At 42.3% G+C, this 12140-nt stretch overlaps 1 protein-coding gene across 2 annotated transcripts in view; it reads right to left on the bottom strand.

Moving 5' to 3' along the window:
* Nucleotides 1–12140, bottom strand: part of LOC105506839 (chromosome unknown open reading frame, human CXorf58) — a 31642-nt gene that overhangs the window by 1995 nt on the left and 17507 nt on the right. For both annotated transcript variants that reach the window (XM_011935113.1, XM_011935114.1), the window contains exons 6-7: nucleotides 10608–10739; nucleotides 2461–2690 (exon numbers count right to left, since the gene is read on the bottom strand). In XM_011935113.1, coding sequence (XP_011790503.1) covers nucleotides 2461–2690; nucleotides 10608–10739 — 362 coding nt within the window. The remainder of the gene's footprint in view (nucleotides 1–2460; nucleotides 2691–10607; nucleotides 10740–12140) is intronic.

The raw sequence follows: 12140 nt of genomic DNA, 5'->3' as shown, positions 1-12140 counted from the left end.
AAAAAAAAAAAAAAGTATTACATTTCATAATGGTTGGACAAACAAGCTGTTTTTGTCAGTGCTGGGGTCAGATGCTATGTCCATGATCCCCCTGTCCTTACTATTATAAGGCACATAGGCTGAACTTTCAACTGCCAGCATCTGCATCACTCAGTCTGAAAACTTTCTTTGAAAAGAAAAGCCCGGCGGCGCGGTGGCTCACGCCTGTAATCCCAGCACTTTGGGAGGCTGAGGTGGGCAGATCATCTCAGGTCGGGAGTTCGAGACCAACCTGACCAGCATGGAGAAACCCTCTCTCTACTAAAAATACAAAATTAGCCAGGTGTGGTGGCTCATGCCTGTAATCCCAGCTACTTAGGAAGGCTGAGGCAGGAGAATCGCTTGAACCCGGGAGGCGCAGGTTGCGGTGAGCCGACATCGCGCCACCGCACTCCAGCCTGGGCAATAAGAGCGAAACTCGGTCTAAAAAAAAAAGAAAGAAAAGAAAAAAGCTCATGTGCAGGGAAGGTCAAAAGTGCCTGAGAATTAATATGTCCCTTCCTAAGCAACCCTTAACCAATGACTGATGGTTGTTGATGTATCAATACTGTAATTCCCTTGCCCCCTGTGGGATAATTCTAAGCTGCATGTTCTACATTGGCTCTCACATTCCCAGGGGGGATTAAGCTCCAGTTACCCACAGTGGTAACTTGCTTGCTAACACACACTGCTTTGGCTGCCTTCCACTTTTCTACCCTCTCCCTTCAGTTGTTCCTAAGATCACCTCCCAAATCTCTGTCTCAGGGTTTGCTTCTGGGAGATGCTAAACTACAACTGCATTCAAAGATGGCTTTATGAAAGTATTTTTTCTATTCAATTGATTAATAATTTGGCTACTTATTTGGCTCTGAAATGACTTATTCTTGGATACTCAGTAGGATAAATCCAAATAGCAGGGAGATTGGGGTTATATATGGTGGCAGAGAAAATTACATCATTTATTTGACCTTGGTGGTAATAGGGTTAAATTCTATACTCAGTGCTCATATGGATGAGGTAGAGAAAATCTATTTCATGACAGACTGTGCCCTAAACCAGGCCATCTGTCTGGCAAATGTATAGCCTTGATCATAAAATATATGGGTTAAATTATGTTATTGGGTCAGAATCACTCATCTCTACTCCTGAAAAAAAAAACCCAGCGTGTTTTCTTGACAGTGGGTCATCAGTGTCTTCTTCAGGCACAAAGGGAGTATTTTTCATTTCAATTATACGAGTGTGAAAATAGATTACCAGTAGGTCCTCTTACATATTATTATCTCTTTCTTCTTTTAAGAAAGCAGCTAATTTGTAAATAAGATGGGCTAAGTGAGGCTTAGTAATGGAAAGAGAAAAGGAATATAATGGGAGTGGTTATATTCTGTCCATGTTGTTTCAGATCATAATACATCTATTTTGCTACAACATCCATTTCTACAATGTGAACTGGCTCACATGCTATTGGTAAAAAGGGGAATGATGTCACTCTAATTTATATGCAATTTATCTTAGGCAAGGGGAGCCAGAGTAGCAAGAATAGAATTATAACCTTCAGCAAAAAAGGAAAAAGCCCTTAGTTCTGTGCTGCATGGGCAAGGGTAGCCCTTTTGGCTGTATTCATGAAAACAAAAATGAGCACCCGCATCAAGTGCTGCCTTTCCAGAGAGGCACACCCCACCCCCAACTCACCCTCGCTGCCCTTCACCCTACTCCTCCCCTACCCCCACTCCGGGCTTGGATGGCTCCTGGTTCTTGGCAGATCGCACTGCCTCTCATGTCCACTTAAAAGGCAACCATGCAGCCGGGCACTGTGGCTCACACTTGTAATCCCAGCACTGTGGGAGGCTGAGGTGGGCGGATCACAAGATCAGGAGTTCGAGACCAGCCTGGCCAATATGGTGAAACTCAGTCTCTACTAAAAATACCAAAATTAGCTGGGCATGGTGGCGGGCAGCTGTAATCCCAGCTACTCGGGAGGCTGAGGCAGGAGAATCGCTTGAACCCAGGAGGCGGAGCTTGCAGTGAGCCGAGATTGCGCCATTGCACTCCAGCCTGGGGAACAGAGTGAGACTCCGTCTCAAAAAAAAAAAAGCAACCACGCTGGCCCAGGGTCCCACTTCCATGTGCACTGTCTCCATGCCCACTAACTGCTCTAATGAAAGAGTTGCCAGCATCTCCACTGTATGGTTGTTCATTTTTTATATTTTCTGTGGCAGCCTCCAGCTACACTGAGTTGCCTGTCTGGTGGTACAAGTCATCTCCCCAAGTACAAATTGTCCTTTTGGTTGGTGCTGTGTTTACAAAGTTGCATATGTTTTGAGCAATCTACCCTCACTCTGTTTTTCCCATATATTCTATTATCTTTAGTGAGCTATCTGGCAGAATGTAAACATTTTCAGATATACCCCTAGTATTGTAACCCCAGTGAAGAATCTGTTTTACCTGTTTTCAGAAACAATCCGTAGCTGGTGCTTATGGATCTCTTGCGTTCCTGGTCTCTGTAATAGAAACTTCATTTCATTTCGTAGACGGTTTGAGATTACTCCAGACTCTGAATAATGAACTATGTCATACATTAGCGTTGTCCTGGGAATACTTTCAAGATTTAATTTGCGCCAGCTGTTATTTCTGCCACCAGAAAACGCAGGGGCCTCATCGAAAAAACTGCGATACTGTAAGGAAAAAACAATTAAGAACGATTAGTTGGCCAGGTGTGGTGGCTCACACCTGTAATCCCACAACTTTGGGAGGCTGAGGTGGGTGGATCACCTGAAGTCAGGAGTTCCAGACCAGCCTGGCCAACATGGTGAAAACCCATCTCTACTAAAAATACAAAAATTAGCCAGGCATGGTGGCATGTGCGGGTAGTTCCAGCTACTTGGGAGGCTGAGGCAGGAGAATTGCTTGAACCCAGGAGGCGGAGGTTGTGGTGAGCCAAGATCGCGCCACTGCACTCCAGCCTGGGTGACAGAGTGACTCCATCTCAATTAAAAAAAAAAAAGAAAGAAAAAGAAAAAGAGAAACAAGAATGAATAGTTGGCCAGGTGCGGTGGCTCACACCTGTAAGCCCAGCACTTTGGCAGGCTGAGGCCGTTGGGTCACTTGAGGTCGGGAGTTCGAGACCAGCCTGGCCAACATGGTGAAACCCAATAGCATCGAGAGATACACCTAATGTAAATGACGAGTCAATGAGTGCAGCACACCAACATGGCACATGTATACATATGTAACAAACCTGCATGTTGTGCACATGTACCCTAGAACTTAAAGTATAATAATTTAAAAAATCCAAAAATTAGCCAGGCATGGTGGTGCATACGTGTAGTCCCAGCTACTTGGGAGGCTGAGGCAGGAGGATCACCTGAGCCCAGGAGGCAGAGGTTGCAGTGAGCCGAGAGTGCACCACTGCACTCCAGCTGGGGTGACAGAGTAAGATCCTGTCTCCAAAAAAAAAAAAAAAATTGATTGGTTGTGGGTGCTCTAAATGTTTTTAGACACATTTCTCATGGTTCCATTCAAATGTCACTTCATCCAAAAGGCGTTCGTTGATCCCATCTCTGAACTTTATTGGGATCTCTCTTCTATGACTCTTATTACTGACTACTCAATGTTTTAGTCATCTGTGTATGACTTAGCTCCCTTACTGGAAGGCAGGAGCTATGCTACACATTATCATGCACATAGTATCATACTCACTAAATATTTATTTAATGCATCAAAATTGTTATGGCAAATATAACTCAGGTAAGTTAAACTCAGATGGGCCTAAAAATTAATGATAATAGCTATGTGTTCTGCATACCTGGTAGAGCTTGTTCATGACATGCTTGGGTTGAGAGGACTTTTTTTTTTTGAGACAGGGTCTCATTCTGTCACCCAGGCTGGAGTGCAGTGACATGATCATGGCTAGCAGCCTCAACTTCCCAGGTTCCAGTGATCCTCCTGAGTAGCTGGGACTACAGGTACATGCCACCATGTCTGGCTTTTTTTACTGAGACGGAGTTTCACTCCTGTTGCCCAGGCTAGAGTGCAGTGACTCGATCTCGGCTCACAGCAACCTCCGCCTCCCAGGTTCAAGCAATTCTCCTGCCTCAGCTTCCAGAGTAGCTGGGATTACAGGTACATGCCACCACAACCAGCTACTTTTTTTGTGTTTTTAGTAGAGACGGGGTTTCGCCACATTGGCCAGGCTGGTCTCAAACTCCTGACTTCAGGTGATCCACTCACCTCGGCCTCCCAAAGTGCTGAGATTACAGGTGTGAGCCACCATGCCCGGCCAATTTTTTAATTTTTGTAGAGATAAGGTCTCACTATGTTGCCCAGGTTGTTGAGAGGACTTTTGCACAAACCTTTTTAGAAATATGAGTACATCTCTAGTATGAAGTGGAGAATTTCACTATTTTCATTTGGAGTATTTGTAGAAATCCCACTTTTCTTTTTTTCCAATTTAAAATGACATCAAATTAGGAATTAAAAATACCAAATATATATCATCAATTTAACATTATAATTGTGCATTTAAGAGCCAGGGATAGGGCAGGAGAAGTTACAGTGCTAGGAAACAGAATTACAACAAGGCCTTTAGGGTATATTACACAGTCACATTCATGCTTTCAAGCGCACACACACAGATGCACATACGCATACACTCTCAACACACACCCTCACACTCACATATATACATACACACTCGTACACATACACACACACAGGCAATCCTATTTTTGCACCATTTCATCTTTTTTTTACCTTTTCTGGAGAATGGGGTCTCGCTACGTTGCCCAGGCAGGTCTCAAACTCCTGGGCTCAAGCGATCCTCCAGCCTCTGCCTCCCCAAGTGCTGGGATTACAGACACGGGCCACCGCACCCGGCCTTTTCCAACTTTTTTTTTGAGATGGAGTCTTGCTTTATCACCCAGGCTGGAGTGCAGTGGCGCAATCTCGGCTCACTGCAAACTCCGCCTCCTGGGTTCAAGTAATTCTCCTGCCTCAGCCTCCCGAGTAGCTGGGATTATAGGTGTGTGCCACCAGGCCTGGCTAATTTTTGTATTTTTAGTAGAGACAGGGTTTCACCATGTTGGCCAGGCTGGTCTCGAACTCCTGACCTCAGGTGATCCACCCACCTCAGCCTCCCAAAGTGCTGGGATTACAGGCATGAGCCACCATGCCCGGCCTCCTGTTGCTAGCTCTTCAGCTCAAAGATCACAATATAAATGACAGATGTTCATCATGATTAGTGACAAATCATGTCATACCTTCCAAAGTCAATCAGTGACTGGTCACTGTGAATCTGTTATTCATTTCACACACAAACAGCAAAGTATATAGTTGTATTGCCTTTTTGTCTCCCAGTGATAAACCCATGTGACATTTTACAAAAATGGAAAATCAAAAGAGAGAATTGGCCATCAAAGAAACAAAAAGTGGTACCACTTGAAGTGAAATTGGAATCAACCGTACATGGAGTTCTAGAAGAAATAGGTGACTGTGGGGATGCTGACACTGCCATCATTCAAGACGTTGCAGATCTACAGCTATAGGAACTTGGTGAGGAGGAACTTATCAACATAAATGAGGAAAGTGGCTATGATAAAAGGATGAAGCTTTCCCAGTGGAAGTGATGCTGGCCAAAAAAAAAAAACTTCATACTGAAGGAACTCTGAGATATTTTGCAACATTTAAAGCGCAAAGAATAAAATGTTGGCAGCTGATCCAAATTTTAAAAGGAATATGACAATACACCAAGACATAGAAAAGATGCTTATACGTTGTATTAGAAGAACAAGAAGGCAAGCACTAGTTTAAAGTACTCTTGGTAAGTTTTTTTTTCACAGCTTTATTGAGGTTCACATACCATACAATCCACCATTTAAAGTGTACAATTCAATGGTTTCCAGTATATTCACAGTTGGTAAGATATTTTATGAAGAAACAAAACACTTTGTCTGTGTTTCTAATGTTTTAAATTATAGTGTACTAAAAGTGTACTAAATGTGTTGGGTTTTTTTCTTCCATTTTCCTACGTATTTATAAGAGACAGCAAAAGAGTTTTTAATGTTTTGATAAAGAAGATTTTTTTTTTTTAGAGATGGGGTCTCACTATGTTGCCCAGGCTACCCTCAAACTCCTGGACTTAAGTGATCCTCTTGCCTCAGCCTCCCGAGTAGCTGGGACTACAGACAAACATTTTGAAAAGTCACAGGACAATCACAATTTTCCCCACAGATATTAAGTTTGTTTTGCATGGTTTCAATTTGCTGGTCATTTTTATGGTCCTGCAATGACATGCAGAGTAAGACTGTGTATTTTTTTTTTCCTCAGTGAAGTTGCAAAATGGGTAAATATCATAGATCTGTCAATCATCTGCGCAGTCACTTATCAGATCTGTCTGTGACCTCAGGCAAGTTTTTTTGAGGCTTGTTAAACTTCATTTTTCTCTTTTGTAAAAAAAGGTCACATAATTTACAAACTTGAAGATGAAAGAAGATAATACGCATGTAAAGAGATAAAGACAGTGCCACACCCGTATAAGGACTCAACAAACGTCAACAATGATCTTATCTCTCTCTTCCAATATGTCTATCTGGGGACTCCTCTCTCTGACACTAATCCTTGACATGTTCACAATCTGAAAGTATGTGGTCTTTGTCCTTAGCAAAGATAGTTGCCATCCCTGGCTCTATTTATTTCCTGGTTCACTTCCCTAAACTCACAGGCTAACACTCTAAAAGAAATAAAACATAATTGGGAGTCTCTAAGGCATTGCATTAATTTCATGTTTCACACTGAAGCAAATGAGTGAATAGTTAAGACTGTATACAGACATACCTCAGAGATATTGCGGGTCCAGTTGCAGACCACGGTAATGAAGTGAATATTGCAAATAGAGTCATGCTAATTTTTTGGTTTCTCAGTGTGTATAAAAGTTATGGCTACGTTATACTGTAGTTTGTTAAGTGTGTAACAGCATTATTTCAAAAAAATGTACATACGTTAATTCAAAAATACTTTGTTGTGGCTGGGCACAATGGCTGATGCCTGTAATGCCAGAACTTACAGAGGAAGAGCTGACAGGATCACTTGTGTCCAGAAGTTTGAGACCAGCCTGGCAAACATAGCAAGACCCCCATCTCCACAACAAGAAAAAAAAATACTTTATTGCTAAAAAATGCTAATGATCATCTGAGCCTTCAGTGAGTCCTATTCTTTTTGCTGGTGGAGAGCCTTGCCTTGATGTGGATGGCTGCTGACTGATCAGGGTACTGGTTACTGAAGGTTGGGGTGGATCTGGCACTTTTTTTTTCTTTTTTTGAGACAGGGTCTCACTCTGTTGCCCAGGCTGGAGTGCAGTGGTGCAATCATGGCTAAAGCAATCCTCCCACATCAGCCTCCTGAGTAGCTGGGACCATAGAGGCACACTACCATACCTGGCTAATTTTGGGGGGGTAATTTTTGTAGAGACAGGGTCTCCCTATATTGCCCAGGCTGGTCTCAAACTGTCTTCAAGAGATCCTCCCATCTCAGCCTTCCAAAGTACTGGGATTACAGCCATGATCCACTGTGCCCAGCTCATGAATGTTCTCAATAGCATCTAGAATGGTGAATCTTTTCTGGATTTTTAAAATTTACTTTACCTAGATCCATCAGAGGAATCATTGTCTATGGCAGCTATAGCCTTATGAAATGTATTTCTTAAATAGTAAGACTTGAAAGTTGAAATTACTCCTTGATCCATGGGCTGTAGAATGGATGTTGTATTAGCAGGCATGAAAATATTCATCTCCTTGTACAGCTCCATCAGAGCTCTCAGGTGACCTTGTCAATGAGCTGTAATACTTTGAAAGGAATCTTATTATTATTTTTTTTTTGATCTGAGCAGTAGGTTTCAACAGGGGGCTTAAAATATTCAGTAAACCATGCTGTAAATATATGTGCTGTCGTCCAGGCTTTGTTATTCCATTTATAGAGCACAGGCTATATAATTACTCTACACAGAGTAGATGTAGTATAATTCCTTTTCTTTTCTTTTTTTTTTTTTTTTTTTTTGAGACAGAGTCTTGTTCTGTTGCCCAGCCTGGAGTGCAGTGGTGCAATCTTAGCTCACTGCAACCTCCACCTCCCGGGCTCAAGCAATTCTCCTGTCTCAGCCTCCTGAGTAGCTGGGACTACAGGCATGTGACGCCATGCCCGGCTAATTTTTGTATTTTTAGTAGAGATGGGGTTTCACCATATTGGCCAGGCTGGTTTCGAGCTCCTGACCTCAAGCGATCTGCCCTCCTTGGCCTCCCAAAGTGCTGGGATTATAGGCCTGAGCCACTGCACCCGACCAGATTTAGCATAATTCTTAAGGGCCCTAAAATTTTCAGAATGGTAAATGAGAACTGGCTTTAAGTTAAAGTTACCATCTGCATTAGCCCCTAACAAGAGACTCAGCCTGTCCTTTGAAGCCAGGCATTGACTTCTCCTCTCTAGCTGTGAAAGCCCAAGAGGGCACCTTCCAACAGTATAAGGCTGTTTGGTCTACATTGAAAATCTGTTGTTTAGTGCAGCCACCTTCAATAATTATCTTAGCGAGATCTTCTGGATAACTTGCTGCAGCTTCTCCATCTGCACTTGCTGCTTCACCTTGCACTTTTATGTTATAAAGATGGCTTCTTTCCCTAAACTTCATGAACCAACCTCTGCTAGCTTCCAAAGTTTCTTCTGCAGCTTCCTCACCTCTCTGATCCTTCACAGAACTGAAGAGAGTAAAGGCCTTGCTCTGGATTAGGCTTTGCTTTAAGAGAATGTTGTGGCTGGTTTAATCTTCTATCCAGACCACTAACACTTTCTCCATATCAGCAATAAGGCTGTATTGCTTTCTTATCATTTATGTATTTGCTGGAGTAGCACTTTTAATTTCCTTCATAAATTTTTCCTTTGCATTCACAACACATTTAACTCTTTGGTGCAAAGGTCTAGCTTTTGGCCTATCTCAGCTTTTGACATGCCTTCCTCACTAAGCTTTGTCATTTCTAGCTTTTGATTTAAAGTGAGAGGCGCGTGACTCTTTCACTTGAACACTTAGAGGCCACTGTAGGATTATTAATTGGCCTAATTTCAATATTGTTGTGTCTCAGAAAATAGAGAGACAAGAGGGAAGAGAGAGAGAGATAATGGAATGGCTGGTTGGTAGAGCAGTCAGAACACACACATTTATTGGTTAAGTTTGCCATCTTATAGGGGTTCAGTTTGTGGTACCCCAAAACAATTACAATAGTGACATCAAAGATCACTGATCACAGATCACCATAACAGATATAATAATAATGAAAACATTTGAAATATTGCAAGAATGACCAAAACGTGACACAGAGACACAAAGCAAGCACATGCTATTGGAAAAAAGGCACCGATAGATTTGCTTGATGCAGGTTTGCCACAAACCTTCCATTTGTGAAAACACAATATCGGCCAGGTGCAGTGGCTCATGCCTGTAATCCCAGCACTTTGGGAGGCTGAGACGGGCGGATCACCTGAGGTCAGGAGTTCAAGACCAGCCTGGCCAATATGGTGAAATTCTGTTTCTACTAAAAATTCGGGAAAATTAGCTGGGCATGGTGGTGCATGCCTGTAATCCCAGCTACTTGGGAGGCTGAGGCAGGAGAATCGCTTGAACCTGGGAGGCAGAGGTTGCAGTGAGCTGAGATTGTGCCACTGCACTCCAGCCTGGACGAAAAGAGCGAAACTCCGTCTCAAAAAAAAAAAAAAAATTATGCAACTCAACTCAATGGTTTTTGGTATATTCACAATGTTGTGCAGCTATTACCACGTCCTAAGAATATTTCAGCATATTTCCATCACCCCAAAAGAACCAGCAGCAAATTCCTTAGCTATCACCTTCCCTACATACAAAAAGCCATACATCATATGGTTTCCTTTATATGAAATATTCGGATTAGGCAAATCCATAGAGACAGAAGGCAGACTGGTGGTTTACAGGGCTGGAATGATGCAGGAATGGAGAGTGACTGCTTACTGGATGCAGGGTTTCCTTTTGGGGTAATGAAAAGGTTCTGGAACTAGATGGTGGTGATGCTTGCACAACCCTGTGAATGTACTTAATGCCCCTGAATTGTACACTTTAAAATGGTCAATTTTATGATGAGAACACATGGACACGTAGAGGGGAAAAACACACACTGGGGCTTACCAGAAGGTGGAGGGTGGGAGGAGGGAGAGGATCAGGAAAAATAACCAATGGGTACTAGGCCTAATACTTAGGTGACAAAATAATCTGAACAACAAACTCCCTTGACACAAGTTTACCTATATACAATAACAAACTTGCACATGTATCCCTGAACTTAAAATAAAAGTTGAATTTAAAAAAATTTAAAAAGAAAGTTCTAGTGCTTGGGTATCCAAAAATAAGTTTCATTCTATAGAATATATGTGAAAAATAAAATAAAACATAATAAAATAGTAAATTTTATATTGTGTTGTATTTTACCATAATAAAAAAGTATGATTCTTTCTTCTTGGAGGACAGAGTTAGGAAGACTTGCTTGGTTTGTTTGTTTTTCAACATCTAAAGCTAAATTCCTTACTTGTATATAATCTTGCACAGTGACAACATCCATTATATCAGTTACTTTGGACTTTGGGAAAATACGCTCATCTTCCACAATTATATGGTGAAATTTCCTTTCCCCCATTAGTTTGCAAGCATCAACCACTGCCTGTAAAGAAAATAGAAAACAGGCTTTAAAAATAGTAGAACAGCATTAATTATCAGCACACCCTTTACATATTTCTTCTGACAAATACATCAAATATTGTTCCTTTCTTCTAGCAACTTGCTATTCAATAGAAAGGTTGCATTTGCAAAGAGATCACATAGGGATTATTAAACCACTTAAAATTATTTCCATAGCCTTTTTTTTTTTGAAATGGAGTCTTGCTTTGTCACCTAGGCTGGAGAACAGTGGCGCCATCTCGGCTCACTGCAGCCTCCGCCTCCTGGGATTCAAGAGATTCTCCCGCCTCCACCTCCGGAATAGCTGGGACTACAGGCACATGTCACCACACCTGGCTAATTTTTTGCATTTTTAGTAGAGATGGGGTTTCACCGTGTTAGCCAGGATGGTCTCCATCTCCTGACCTCGTGATCCGCTCGCCTCGGCCTCCCAAAGTGCTGGGATTACAGGTATGAGCCACCGCGCCAGGCTATCTACATAGTTTTCAAATGCAGCTAGAGGAATTGCTGAGTCCAGAATCCTCAGAGAACATAGTTTTAAAACAGCTGGTTTTTCCTGTTAAAAGACTTTTAATTCTTTTATTTTAAAAAGCAAAACAAACCTATAACATCATTTGTGCTGTCAATGCAGAGAAAACTTATCTGGTGATTCAATGAGTTATCGTAGGAACTGCAATGAAAGGTGTCACTGGTACCACCTCTCTTTTATGTATTTATACACTGCTGGTAAGTGGAAACATGTATGTTTCAGATTGTTTAAGCCTCCCTCCCTTCACACTTCATTCTCAGCAGCTAAAAAGTAGCAAATAAAGGGGTTTTCTTTTTCTCTTCCAAATGTCAACATTTTATGCTCAAGGAAAGCGCCTGAGAGGTCAGAGACAGAAGAATCACAGACTATATGGAAGCTCAAATCCTGTTGGGCCCTACTTATACCATACCCTTCCACATATAAGTATCCTGTGCTAAGAGCTATACATAGACTGTGAGTAGAGACTTAAGTACTTTGCACCCCCCCCCATAAGTATGTGCTGACTCTTCTAACATATATTTATATTACAGATCTGTACTTCTGGCCACAAAGGGTATGTTTATATGGAGGAAGGATAGCACAAAAGAAAATTCAGGGTGGGCATGGTGGCTCACACCTGTAATTCCAGCACTTTGGGAGGCCGAGGCAGGTGGATCACCTGAGGTCAGGGGTTCGAGACCAACCTGGCCAACATGGTGAAACCCCGTCTCTACTAAAAATACAAAACTTAGCCGGGCGTGGTGGCAGGCACTTGTAATCTCAGCTACTCGGGAGGCTGAGGCAGGAGAATCGCTTGAACCTGGGAGGCGGAGGTTGCAGTGAGCTGAGATCATGCCACTGCACTCCAGCCTGGGT

Source organism: Colobus angolensis, unplaced genomic scaffold (genome assembly GCF_000951035.1).
Source record: "Colobus angolensis palliatus isolate OR3802 unplaced genomic scaffold, Cang.pa_1.0 Scaffold140, whole genome shotgun sequence".
Lineage (NCBI taxonomy): Eukaryota > Metazoa > Chordata > Mammalia > Primates > Cercopithecidae > Colobus > Colobus angolensis.
This window is presented reverse-complemented; position numbering and strand designations above follow the sequence as displayed.